Genomic DNA, 14,947 nt, shown 5'->3' with positions numbered 1-14,947 from the left:
CTGCAATGGACTCTGTTAGTGCAATGGTCCTTCCTATCCCTTCCTCTCCACCATCCCATTGCTATCAACAAGGCTTGCAGAAGGGCGCTACTATGGTGGCTCCAAGCATCGAACTTCCATACGGGCCGTCCCTTCTGCACCTCTCCCCCTATCGCCACTATGACCACGGACGCTTCCCGCCTCGGGTGGGGGGGGGCATTACTCAGGCAGGACAGTTCAAGGCACGTGGAACGATACAGAGACCTCCCTGCATATCAACGTTCTGGAGATGAGAGCGGTGCTGTTGGCGTTGCAAGCACTTCAGAGCTTCCTCCCTGCAGGAACAATTGCAATTTACTCGGACAACATGTCAGTGGTCTGGTATATCAACAAACAGGGGGGAACCAGATCTTATCCTCTTTGCCGCGAAGCCATGAGAGTGTGGGAATGGGCGATCTCCACCATCCGCTTTCTGATTACAACGCACATTCCGGGGAGGACCAACATCCTAGCGGACAAGCTCAGCCTCACCCTTCTTACCCCTTACGAGTGGTCTCTCAATCCTCTAGTAGTGAAGCAGATATTTGCAACATGGGGGCAACCCTGCTGCGATCTTTTTGCATCTCCCTCAAATGCCAAATGCGACAATTTCTTCGCTCTAATCCCCCCACCAGGGGAATCTCCAAGAGACGCTCTGGTGCATGTTTGGCCACCCGGTCTACTCTATGCCTATCCTACTCTTCCAATGATGATACAACTCTTACAGAAAGCCTCGCGGTTGGGGAGCAAGATGATTCTCATTGCCCCATTCTGGCCTCAACAAATTTGGTTCCCTTACCTGTGGTCTCACCTTGTGAATCACCCTTGGATTCTAGATCCCATTCCGGATCTCTTCTCCCATCCATTGGACTTGCCAACTCCAAACCTGGACAATCTGAAACTGACAGCTTGGTTGCTCCAGTTCATTCCTAGTTAGGACTCCCGGTATCTCTTCACCAGTCAAAGCCATCCTCGTGGCAGCACATAAGCCCTCCACCAGGAAAGTGTATCACAGCAAATGGAAATGTTTTTCCATCTGGGCAGAGCGCCGCGATCTAGATCCCTTTACGGCTCCTCTTCCATCCATTTTAGATTTCCTAACTGAACTCTTTCAAGAAGGTGCTAGTTGTTCAACTGTCAAAGTACAATTGGCAGCCATTTCTCATTATCATGTGGGACATGATTCAGGGCCCTTGATGTCAGCCAAATTGTGTAAAACCTTTCTCAAGGGTACCTTTTTACTTAGACCTCCTGTAAAAGAAGCTGTACCCCCATGGGATCTTACTTTAGTTCTTCAAGCCTTGACTGCTCCACCCTTTGAAGCCGCTGCTTCAGTGGATCTCAAATTCTTGTCACAGAAAACAGCATTCCTTGTAGCCATTACTTCAGCGAAAAGAGTGTCGGAACTTCAGGCTCTTTCTGTAAAGCCTCCATACCTGATTTTTCACCCTGATAGGGTGTACCTCAGGATCAATCCCTCCTTTCTTCCCAAGATAGCATCAGATACCAACATAAACCAATCCATAAATTTACCGGTTTTCTTCCTTAAATATCAAAATAAGGGTGAATACAAGCTGCACTCATTGGATGTTCATAGGCAGCTTCGTTTTTATACTCAAAGGACGGCTGGCCATAGACAATCCGACCAGCTGTTCGTTTCCTTTGCCAAATTTAACTTGGGGAAAGCTATCTCTAAAGTATCTTTATCTCACTGGATTTCCCAATGTATCCTACTAGCTCATCAAGCCTTGGGTAGACCCGCACCAGAAGGAGTTCATGCTCATTCCACTCTCTCCATTTCTACTTCTGCGGCTTTCAAGTCTAGAGTTCCTTTGGATGATATTTGTTCTGCAGCCACTTGGGCTTCATCTCATACCTTTATCAACCACTACAAGCTAGAACTGCTTTCTAGAGGGAGAGCATCCTTTGGCTCTGCGGTGCTTCATAATATCCTTCCATGATGGCCACCCAGGGTGCAGGTAGCTGGGGACTCTGTCCCACAGGTTGCTGACAAATGAACAATCCTACTTCAGATTTAGAAGTTATGTACTCACCATAACGTTCCATCTGAGTAGGTAGTTCATTTGTCTGCAACGATGCGCCCCTCCTTCCCCCTGACCTTCTTTGGATCTATTAGTTTTTAGATATCCTTTGTTGGATATATATGGAGAGGCAAACTCGATCTGAGGTCATGGAGGGTTAGCAGGGGATTATGGGTGAAGGGAGGAGCTAGGAGCTCGGATCCATTAGCTTGAAACAAGTTGCCGGCTTGGATCCGATATCGGATCCGTAACCCACAGGTTGCAGACAAATGAACTACCTACTCAGATGGAACGTTATGGTGAGTACATAACTTCTAATTTTTTACTAAAGCTCTTTTATGAAGGAAAGCTTCATTGAAGGTAATAGCTGTAGGTAAAGCTATAGCAAATTTATGGAATTAATCTAAAATTATTATTCAAAATAAATTGATTAAGTTATGTACTTTGTTCCATTAATTAATTTAGGACATGTAGGAACATGTAAACCCAGTTACCTTTAATATTTTTCACCCAACAGCTTCAGTTTTCTGGGATATTAGAATCTATTTTTGCTAGCTTGTCAGCAGTAAGAAAATAGCTTGTAAAGTCTTCTAGCTGTAAAGATTCAAATAAAGAATGCTGTGTAAGATAGGGCTAATCAAAAATTGAGAACAGGTGACCTGTACATTGCCACTCTTATTGGAGAATGAATCTTCTCCAGCAAGGTGTTAATGTAAGGCCTGCTGAAAATTGAGTCCACCACTTTGCAGCAGAATATTAAGCTGCCGTGGAGCTCAGACTGTAAGAAAGCTCGCTAATCAGCACTTTTGATGTTTAGCGAGTATAAAATTGTAAAAACATTTAATAAAAAATAAAGAAAAGAGTGTGTGTGTGTGTGTGTGTGTGTGTGTGTGTGTGTGTGTGTGTGTGTGTGTGTGTGTGCGCGTGTTTGGCTGTTTGTTTCTGTCTGCATGTGAGTGTATGCGTACTTCCATGCATGAAAGCAGAAGTGTGTGAGAGAGAGCTCAATCAGTGGCTACAGCAGTTATGTAACATTAAGAGGTATGGAACAAAGGCACAAAAATAGGCACGCATGTTAAATATTACTCTTACAAAATTAAAAAAGTTGCTAGAATAACAGTATCTGTGATAGCATGCATTTTCTGAAGGAAATGAAGTCTGAAACTCAAATGATTGTCATTATTTAGTGACTTCAGCTCCCAATGATTTTCCAGCAAACCACAAATTTTATGAGAAACAGATGAAAAATGAGGTAAGAATCTGGACATTCTTTGAAAATCTGGACAGCGGAGAGATATGGAAGTAAGAAACTTTTTTTATGGACAGCTTTATTAACTGATTTTAAGTGTGTGATTCTAAAGGTATACTGCTTGTGAATGTTTGTGTGTGAGAGATATAGTGTGTGTAGATGTTAAGCAAACTTACATTTTGGATGTAAAATACTTCCTCCAATAACATTTACATGTACATAAGTTTGAAACATTAGATGGAGGAATAATTTAATATCAAAAATATTAAAAAAGAAAAATATATATATATGTATATTAAAAAAGACAAATATAAAAAAAATAACAAATATTCTATTCTGTAAGTGCAGTAACGCCGTCCAGGGTGTGTGTCCTGTAAGTAATGCCCTTCCAGGTGTGTACAAAACCCTTGGTCATGTGTTGTTTACACAATAGCACACACCCTGCTGGGCATTATTGCATGCTTAGCAGTTCACCAAATTAAATATAGTGTCATAACCCTGGCAGTTTTCAATAGTTTTGTTTTTTCATTGTGCTCCTTTGTGACTTTATACATAGTGGTTTGTAAAGTGGATGCTTTGGTCAGAAACTGTTTTGCATATTAACTGCAACATTAGCATAAAATAAATACCCATTTGTTAACTAGGTAGGCCCACTGGACACACAGTCCATTTTCAGTGGTGACCCAGGAGCAATGCCTGGTTAAGTGACTTGCTCAGTTTCACACAGTAAGCAAACAAAGACATCAGAGCCTGTACCACAACAACTTAAGTTTTCAGCCTTAACCTCTGCAACAAACTGCCCACCCTAGCATATAGAAAACACTTCACAAACATTGCTGATGGTACATGAGATGGTGTCTCTTCCATGTCATGCTGAACATTTTGGGCCAACAAGTTATGAAGTACCTACACATAGCTTTGCTTGTTGAAATATCTATAGAAAAACATCTAGCCAGGGAACCAAGTGAAGTGTGTTGCACTGGTCATGTCCTAGCGAGTGAAAATGTCTACCCAGTTCAGAAACCAAAATGCCCATATACATCAGTATTGTAAGTTATGAGTAAGAGAGTTTGAGAGGTTAAAAAAGGTCTTGTTTATGTTGATTGTGAAGTGGAAGAAGGGGAAGATTCAGTACTTTTATGGGGAGCTTAGGTAAGTAGTCCAGTGTTTTACAACAGAAGGGGCACCTGCTAATGTTCACAGTTTGAGAAAATAACACTGATGAATTGACACCACAGAGTCAGAAAATAGCTGATGGGCTTTTTTTGTACATTCACATTAGCAAAGTATTTCCTAAAACAAGGGGAGGGGTTGGCAAATAAAGAAATGATTATGAGAATGGAAGTCACAGAGGGTGGTTAGTGCTATGCAGAAGTGCAACTGTAGTTGCCATTTTCCTTTATGAGAGAAGTACACACTTATACAGTACAGAGATTTTTGACACCAGCAGATTTCATGTCTCTATTTTCACTGAATGCATGCCCTGGGTATGGGCAAGGCAACACTGACTCATATGACATTGTCACTGCCCTTTAATTCAAATGGGGTTGACTTTGTCATGGACAAATAAACTGCAGCCATTTAGACTCAGCCAGGTGAACAAACAGGTAACTCTTTTTTTTTTTTTTTTTTGTGGTGGTGGCTTTGCCTCTCATGCTAAGAACTTGCCACCTGCACCCATACCTAATTTAACTAACTCCAAATTAGCTGAAACTTGGGACAAGTTATGTGCTAAACAGGTACCCATTCAGTGTTCCATTCTTTAACTAAATGGGTTTCAGTGTACACAGCAGAGATAAAGTGACCATATAGCCTTTATTTTTGATGACCTGTGTAGCATCAACACCAGCACTTCAGGTAACACAGACTGGTGTGCTGGAGCTGTACAGCTGAAAGCACTGTGCTGTCACTGCTATATTTTCATGTGACAAAATGTGTTGTCTGTGGATCATTGTACAACAGTGAGTTCAAGAGTACATTGCTTGAAGGTACGATGCTGCTTGTCATATATAGATCATTCAGCGAAGAAAAAGAAGTGGTTAGGAAACATTTGTTTCCATTTGTTGATGTCAGTACCACCCAGCACTGTTCTACAGGCTTGTTTAGACATCGGTAAGACTATAGTTAACAGAGTGTTGAGCTTTGCTGCTCTAACCTTATTGGAAGCTGTTGTGATAAAAAAGAAAACTTGCAAATTTTGAACTTTGTCATTGATCTGTTGCTTCTGTCTGTTACATTTGTTGCTTCTGTCTGTTACATTTATTTTTTTTCCCCCCACAACAGGGTGTAAGAGAGAAAACAGTATCATTGTGGTCATTAATTAACAGTGAAAAAATCAAGTATACTAATCCATTCTACAGCAGAGAAACAAATGGGATACTGTATCCAGTAGCAAGTATGCGTCACTTGGAACCCTGGGTTAATTATTATATCAGATGGAACCCAAGAGTCAGACAACAGGTAAGTCTCCCAGAACAACATTGGACCTGACACATATATGGAAAAAAAAGCATTGAATTGCTGCCTGGATAGGTTGCATTCTGGGAAGTCTCTTCTTATCTGAATGGTCTGATCTGTAGTAGAAGGTACTAATATTTCTTTGTATAGTGATTGTATTGTAAGCCTTAAGCAGGCTAGTTGCAATTTTGTTATTGTCCCCTGTGGATGGTGTGGACTGCTTTTTCACTTTGAGAAGAGTCAGCATTTGCTCTGTATGTTCTCCCTGAGGCGTAGTTGTGGCCATCGCCAATATTTCTCCATGAATGGCAAGCATAGAGGCCACTGACACTGACTGTACCTGACCATTACACTTCCATGAACTACATGGTTTCCAGTTTTTGTTAGTCCAAAGCTCCAGAACTTACAGGTGGGATTGCAGTACCTGTAGTCACTGTTTAAGAAACTAAGTCTGGGGGTAGTTGATAAGAAATGATGTAAACAGATGAATACTAGTAACAGGTTTAACCTGTTCAACAAATACTGTCAATAAAGAATTTCCAAACTTGTGTACACAGTAGAAAATATAGTCTTGGCTGTTCAGTAATCAGTTCACTGAAGTGTCATATTTCCCATTCTCTTGTAAGTACTAGGTTCTGACCTTTATCATTTTGAACTTGGATTTGGAAGCCTAAAAAATTTAAGCTTCCAGGGTGTGGTGCCAGTTGATGTTCTCATCACATTTCTTTTGCAGTTGATTTATCCAAAGTCATTACCATTTCTATTGCTTGTGTCTGTACATCTTTATTTTTTGCACAGTAATGCACCTTCTAGAGTATGATTAACAGAGCTGCATTTTTATTTTTCCTTTTGTCTTCATGTCAGGATGGTTGAACTTTCTACTGCTGTGTCACCCATTTGAAAAAGATAGTCCAGTTTACTTTATTTTTTCTTAGTGATCCCTGTCAGCCAAACAGACTATTCATCAGCACCTCACTTCTTTTTGTAAGGCTGGTACCTTATTTATTAAAACTTACTGGGAATAGCTGTCACCCTTTACAGTCCACCTGAAGGACCCAGACCTTAGGACTTGGTCTTCTGTTGGATAATATTGTTTATTGAGGTTTCAGCAACTTAGTCTGCCAGACTTTATTTCTCCTCGTCTCTATAGCCTTGATCCTGCTTTAGCAGTTGATGCCAGCAGTACTTTTCTTCATCTTAACAAGTTACTGGAGGAGAACAGGCACAAATCCAGGCAGAAGTGCTGTATCCACAAAATGTGATGTCAATAATCCACAAAAACTGATGTAGTACTGTAAGGCCAATAAACGCTCCAAGATACTGTGAGTACGATAAGTATCTTTAATGGTACAAACACAAAACACAATGCGTCGACCTAGGTTTCGTCCGACTTCTCGGACTTCTTCAGAACAATGTAACATCCAAAACTAAATCCTTATATATCCGCTTTAATTACATTGATTATTCCATTAAGTCACTTGATTGTGTAATAAGGCGAATGAATAACCAGCCTTAAAAATAACACCAAAGTTAAAACGTAAACACACTGAACAATACTTAATAAGACAATGAATTTGACTATAAAATATGCATATGTGTACAATAGTGTGAATGTTACGAAAATATATAAATTCATTAATATATTAAAATCATACATGTAATGTAATTTAAATATGTTTATATATAATGTATATATATAAAAAATATATATATGTATGAAATGATATGTATGTTTAAAAATATGTAAAGTTTGTATATATAAAAACCCCTGGTTAAAGAAACACGTCTCGATTCATAAATAATGTGTATATAATGTATAATGTAATATTACAATAAAACTGAATAGATACCCATGTATGTACTAAACTTCCAAAGTGTGTAATGTATGACACTATGAGTGTTGTGTAAAAAATACAATGTTACGTGAAAAATATTACGTAAAAAAACTCATCCACGGAATTAAATATAGACTTAGGTCTAAAAATTGTGTAAAAAACAAATGTATTAACATATATGAATGTATTAAAATGATAAATAAGCTGTAAGTACAAATTATATATATGTTTTATAAACATTAAAAACATTAAAAATGTGTACATGTATGTAGGAATAAAATCTGGCCGTAAAAATATACAAAATATCACTAAAATGCTCATGTGCTAAAATCATTAAAAACGTTGAGGGGGTGTATTCAAGTGTATTAAGTATATGAGGACCATGTGGGACTAATTATACCTACTAGATGCCTTTAATGTGGTGTAACCATAAAATGGGTTTAATGCTAATATATTCGTTTAAACCAGGATATTGGTTGGCGTTTAATAAGATTTTCATTCTTAATTCCACTGTATCAAGGTTAAATTTAGTGATTTTACCTTGCGGGTCAATGCCCTGGTGGAATACCCCAAAAAACTTAAACTCGTGACTATTAAATTGATTAATGTGTCTTGCTAGGGCGTTAGTTAATTTCATATTTTAATGTCTAGTAAGTGTTCTTTAATCCTGTCCCGTAGCAACCTACTGGTTTTCCCTACGTAGAAACTATCACATGTTTGACATACTGCAATGTAAACCACATTGCGTGTATAACAATTGATATGTTGATTAATCCTTACGTATTGTCCATTAATTGTCACCATATTGTCAATATTAATGACATGTTTACATACCGAACACCTCCCACATTTGAAATTTCCCATGGGTTTATTGGAAAACCTCGTAACCCCTGTATTAATACTCTCAAATAACTCTTTGAATGATGTGTCCTTCCTAAAAATGTAAGTAATGTCCACCTGAAGGACCCAGACCTTAGGACTTGGTCTTCTGTTGGATAATATTGTTTATTGAGGTTTCAGCAACTTAGTCTGCCAGACTTTATTTCTCCTCGTCTCTATAGCCTTGATCCTGCTTTAGCAGTTGATGCCAGCAGTACTTTTCTTCATCTTCATTTCTAGTGTTGAATATGGTCTCTATCATATGATTCAGTGCTATTACAGTGGCCTTGAATATAGTCTCTATCATACAATTCAGTGCCATTACAGTAGCCCTGAATATGATCTCTATCATACGATTCAGTGCCATTACAGTGGCCTTGAATATGGTCTCTATCATATGATTCAGTGCCATTACAGTGGCCTTGAATATGGTCTCTATCATATGATTCAGTGCCATTACAGTGACCTTGAATATAGTCTCTATCATACAATTCAGTGCCATTACAGTAGCCCTGAATATGATCTCTGTCATATGATTCAGTGCCATTACAGTGGCCTTGAATATAGTCTCTATCATACGATTCAGTGCCATTACAGTGGCCCTGAATATGGTCTCTATCATATGATTCAGTGCCATTACAGTGGCCTTGAATATGGTCTCTATCATATGATTCAGTGCCATTACAGTGGCCCTGAATATGGTCTCTATCATATGATTCAGTGTCATTACAGTGGCCTTGAATATAGTCTCTATCATACGATTCAGTGCCATTACAGTGGGCCTGAATATGGTCTCTATCATATGATTCAGTGCCATTAGAATGGCTTTACATTGCATTTGCCTGGCTCTAGGGGGTTGTCAGGTTTAAGCCACAGATCTTTGTATTTCCATTTCCTCTGACACTTTTGTCTGGCTGGAGTGTTATACATGGTTTAACTGCTGCAATCTGTTTTATGTAAGCCATTTTCTGCATTTTGATGTATTGTTATTCCTTTATCATAATGTGCTTCTTCATTCAGAACTGCCAGACTTGGCACTTGGTATCCTATAAGATGTGATAATTTATTTAGTCTTTTAGACTTTTTCTGTCCCTTGCTAGCCTTTAACTATATGTATACCTTTTCAGTACCCAGCTGACTTTGTTCCCCTATCCTTCTTGGTCTCCGCAGTTCATATCATTGGGGTGGGGGCATCTCTTTTTGCATGGGGTAGTTACCTTATTTGATCCCTCTTCTTTCATGCCAGGCAATGTGGGGATATAATGTTGCCTCTGACAGGCCATCATTCTTTGCTGTTTCAGCTTTTTCTTGATTTATAATGCATACGTCAAGTGCAGTGTAGTGTACTCTGTATCAGGACTGTGTCTGTCTTGCTTTTGTGCTTGACCCTCTCCATCATCCATCCTCCTGCTATACAGTACTCAGGCTTTGTAATCCTGCTGCTGAGTTCTCCTGGGATAAGAAAACTGGCATCTTGTGCTCACACATCTAGCAAGCTTTACACCAGGCAACCTCATTCTGTCAGTAGTCACCTCTCCATCTTCCTGGAAGAAGTATCCCTTTGTTTCATAGTCAGTGAATTTGCAGATTCTTTTCTTCTTGTGCTTTCATTAATCCACAGGGTATTTCAAAGTTACACAGTTAAGGCTCCTATGCATAGCATGAGCAGAAAACTATAATTCAAAGTGGAAAGGGATGATGATGAAACTGGGGTGGGAGTGGATCTCAAGAAACAGAGAGAGACTGGGATTTTGGATGCAGGCCTTTAAGGAGAATAACAAAAATCATACAGAATATTATATCCATAAAGTAGCAGAAAGTATACTAAGAATTAAGCCAACATGGTAATGAAGAAAGAAAATTCTGAAGATAGGGATAACTGCAATTAGGATATGGACAATAGGGAAGAGGGGGCTGGAATGTATTGGAGAAAACTTGCAAAGGAACTAGGGTATTGGTAGCAAATAACTAGAAGGGGGGAAATGTAGTAGAATGGGAAGACACCAAGAATTTATTTGGACTGCAGGTTAGAGATTGTCTTACCTATCAAGGATTGATATCAGTGTATAGGCAAAGAGAAAGAAATGGGGTTCTTAATGAAAAAAACAGCCCTGGTAGAGTTTTTAGTAGAATCTAGAACAGAAACTGCCGTTAAAAAAAGGAATAATTAGTAGAGCGTATAAAATATTGCATGATAATTGTAAGAATAAATCAGAGGAGGTTAGAAAGGATTGATAAGAGAGATTGGATAAGCATTTCACAAAAAGCAATGGGAAGATGTATGTATGCCTCCCAAACATGCAACAAAGCTAGAAGATTTAGGATTTTTTTATTGGAAATGTTTACATAGATATTTTTATACCTGAAGTAGACTCCAAAGTATTTTTCCTCCGGTACACATCAAATGTTAGAGGTGTGACTCAGAAGAAAGAGTAATTGGGAACATATTTTCTGGGAATGCAGTGATTTAGTAGATTTTAAGCATTCTCTGCGGGATGCACTTGCACTGGCAGAGATACTCGTTAGGCAGATTAGTGTGACAAGGGAGATGATTTTTCTGAGCTATGATACAGAATCAGAATTGCCTAGACATAGTACAGCCTTGCTGTGTCTAATTATGGTGGCTGCCAAAAAGCAATTACTAGAAAAGGAAATCAAAATCTAAACCAACTACACTAGAAGTAGTGAATATAGCAACAGAAATAAAAGCACTGGATTCAAGATCTTTTGAAAAAGGTAGGAAACTACATAGGAAAAAAATGGAAATTATGGGAACAATACATCCAGGGGAGGAATGAGGTTGAAAAGAAAGTAGGACTTAAATGAGCTGTGTAATGTCAGACTGAAAATGATTGGTAGGTTAGAAGTGATGTATAATGTTTGCAACTGGGGGTGAGTGTCAGTATTGTTTGTAATGTAAAATGCTTGCAACTAGGATTTAGTTGGTGTGGTTTGTTTTCATTTATATAAATGTATGATTGCCTGTGTCATAAGTGATGGTTTAATAAAGATGTTTCTTGTTTAAAAAAAAAAGGTCAGGAATTGAATAACATATGTAATGTGGCTTAAGTTATATGATATATAACAATATATGTGAAGTATAATTTTTGTAAATGTGAATTTGTTAATACAGTTTGATTACTTTTATATAAATGTAAATTTGCCTGTGTCGCAAGTGATAATTCAATAAAGATGTTTAAAAAAACATAAATAGAACAGTGATAAATCAGAAGGAAGCAGAATTTTAAAAGATGCTACTGTTGCTGGTGGGTCTTGATGCAGAGAAAGCATTCAGCAGAGTAAGATGGGATTTTATGAGTAGGGCATTGGAAGCATTTGCAGTCCCTAATAAAATTATACGGCTGATTAGGAGTATATATGAGGAATTGAAAGTGAAAATTAAAGTGTTTGGGGGTTTCTCTCTGTTAAGTTCTGTTTGAGCAGCAGTATCCTCTTTCCCCTTTGTTGTTTGCATTATTTTTAGAACCATTAAAAATGGTGACATGCAGTCCCAGATCTGAGGTGGCAAGTATAAACTTAAACTCAGCCTCCTACAAGCGGGTGCTGAGGTAAACAAAAATACAGCAGGGTGACTTTCTTGGTAGTTGGGAGGTCCTCAGTACTTAAGTGGTCATCACTGGATTTAATTATTCTGTTATTTTTGGATTCAGTCATTCTGTTATTTGGCTGGTAATTCCTTTGGCTTTCCTGGAGTGGTCGTGGCTTCTTCTGGTCTGGAGTGGAGGCAAGTTACTCTGCTATATTTCAAATCATTGGCAAAGAAAGTAAGGCACTCAGAAATGCAAGGATATAATTGGTGTGGTAGTCAAGAAAAGATGGCATTATTTGCAGATGATATTATTTTATACCTGATAAAACCAGAAAAGTACATTTCAGTATTATGGAATATTTTTAGAGAGCTTTTGGGGTACAAAATTAATGAAGATAAAACAAAGGCAATAGCTGTAAGCTATGTACCCACATAAAAATTGGATCTGAAGAAGTTAACTTCATTTGTGCAGCAACCTTTGGGAATCGGATCCGACCTCGGATCCGAGCCGGCAGTTTTCAACAGCTTTAGATCCGAGCTCCAAGCTCCTCCCCTACCCATAATCCCCTGCCAACCCTGACTGACCCCAGATCTAGTTTGCAGCGGTTTCGTTCAGCAGCTTGATCCTGAGTTTCCTGGTGTTCTCGTCTCTTCGTGAGAAAAAATTTAACTTTTTCAAATCTTTTTCTTTAAGTTTTTGGTGTGAGAGTGTGTTTAACCCCCTTATAGTCTAAACTCTCTTAGTTTACCTTAATAGTTTTCCTTCCTCTACCTTCGTGGTTCCGTCAGTGTTTTGTGTGTGTGTGTTTGGGGCCTTGTGTGTGTGGGTTACTTTCTCAGTATGTCTGAGGCCCCAAAGTTAATGTTCTCTAAGTGCACCGAGTGTGGCCATAAGCTGTCCCCAGCGGATGGCCACACTCATGTGTATTGTGCCTTGGGGTTGAACACCTGTCCTCTGGTTGTACCATTTGTGCAGCGTTCAACCCCAGGGCATTTAAGGACCAGAGGTCTAAGCTGATTCTGGCGGGTCTTCTGCCTCTGGATTCGGCTTCTACCTCCGGTCCTTCTGTGGCTCCCACAGCGGCTGCCACTCCTGCTTCCCTCCCCCCGGCCGGGACTCAACCTCCCGCCTTAGGCTCGGAGGAGAGGGAGGCTAGGAAAGAAAGGAAGAGGGAGAAGCACCACAAGCGGCGAGCCGAGGCCTCCGCTTCGGCCCCCCCCCCCGGCTAAGCAGTCTTCTCCCTCTAGGTCTTCTGGTTCTCCTCCTTCTCGGATCCGGTCCCCGTGCTTTTCACCGGGTCCTGAGGAGGAGGAGACCTGATCTCCGTCGAGGTCATTGAGGCGACACTCCCGCCCCGCCTCGGTGGCCTCGTCGAGATCCACAAGAAGTCTCACAGATGCAGATTTGGACCGGATGATGAGAAGATTCCTCCAGGCCCAACTGCAGATGGGAGTGCTCCTGCCACCCCCCACCCTCTGGGGGGGAGCTCAACCCCCTTCTTTGCCTCGATAGCTCCTTCTCCAACCCGTTTCCCGGGTTCGGAGTCTTCGGAGCCGGGCAGCCTTGGAGCCGGGGGTGTGTCGGCGCCGATAGTCTCGGGTACTTCGGTGCCGACACTTCCCTCGAGTCTGTCGGGTCCATTTTCTTCGGATCCGAGCCGAGGGCTGAGCTTTGGATCCGGCGGTATTGGTATGCCTTCGGCTCCGTCCAGGTCAGAGCATGCTGGTCCGTCGGATCCGATCGCTTCGGTGCCGGCCCCGATCCGTCCGTCGGATCCGAGGGAGAGTCTGCTTTCGGATCCCAGAGAGAGCAGCTCTCCCTCAGCATTAGACGTGGTGGAGAGGGTTCTGTCGAGGGATTCCAGACTCCCGACTCTTTGCATGGCTCCACACTGCACTCCTTCTCAGCTGGGCCCGGCTTCCATCACCCGGCCCCAGGGACAGCCTGCTTTGACGTCCCAGGTAGTTCCGGTGGAAAAAGATGTTGCTGGTGAGACCTCCTCAGACAGCCACCCCGAGGAGGTCCCTCACAAGCGAAGGTGCAAGAGGAGGCACCTGGACTCCCCCGAGTCCTTGACTGAGGACACGGATTTGAAGGAAGGGGAAGGCTCCCCAAGATCACCCCCCGAAGATGTCTCATTTGGTGACATCATGGAGATGCTCAGAATAAAGGGGGGGGTGGTCTGCCCCAAAGCCTACCTCAGACGAATCCGTGTTCCTGGAGGCGTTTTAAGCAGGCCAGTCTACCTCTTGGGTGCCCCCTCCGGCTGACCCCCTGGTAGATTTAATCACTACCAGGGCGTGGAAGGAGCCGGACACTGTGGAGCCAGTCCCCAAGCGCCCGGACAAGATCCTTAGCCCACCCCCTGACAAGTCACACTGGAGTAAGGGTCCCCCGGTAGATGCCATGTTGGTGGCGGTGGCCACCAAGAGGGAACTTGCTCAGGAGAGTCCCTCGCTTCATCACCCGAGCAAGGAGTCTCGGTCGATGGACCGCCTAGGGAAGCGGGTGTTTAGTTCAGCGACCTTCTCGGTGAGGTCACTGAACTACATGGCACACGTGCTCCGACTGCAGCAGGACCTTATTAAAGAGTACCCTGCGTCACCCCCCTGAGTCCATGTCGGAGGAGGGCAAACAATTGCACTCCACCCGGATGGCCACTCTATGATCCATATCTAACACCTCTATGCGGCTTTTGTCTCATGCCACGGAAGGAGCCGCTAGAGCCGGCGGAGCGGGCCTCGTTATGAGACGTCAGGCCTGGCTCCGACACTGTGATTTCGCGGAGCCCTTCAAGGCGTCGTTCGCTAATGACCTTTTTGATGGTTCTGCCCTCTCTGGCAAAACCGTGTGAGATACCTTGGTCCAGAGCGAAAAGGACGGGAAGATGTTGTCTGCTGTCGGAGTCCGCTTCTC

At 41.6% G+C, this 14,947-nt stretch overlaps 1 protein-coding gene across 1 annotated transcript in view; it reads left to right on the top strand.

Annotated features, from left to right (window-relative positions):
- Positions 1 to 14,947, top strand: part of MTM1 (myotubularin 1) — a 1,351,953-nt gene that overhangs the window by 1,314,256 nt on the left and 22,750 nt on the right. Inside the window, exon 14 of the mRNA XM_044057169.1 lies at positions 5,593 to 5,769. Coding sequence (XP_043913104.1) covers positions 5,593 to 5,769 — 177 coding nt within the window. The remainder of the gene's footprint in view (positions 1 to 5,592; positions 5,770 to 14,947) is intronic.

Source organism: Protopterus annectens, chromosome 15.part0 (genome assembly GCF_019279795.1).
Source record: "Protopterus annectens isolate FY-2018-M chromosome 15.part0, PAN1.0, whole genome shotgun sequence".
NCBI lineage: Eukaryota > Metazoa > Chordata > Ceratodontiformes > Protopteridae > Protopterus > Protopterus annectens.
Note: the sequence above shows the minus strand (reverse complement) of the source record. Positions and strands in the feature narration are given on the sequence as shown.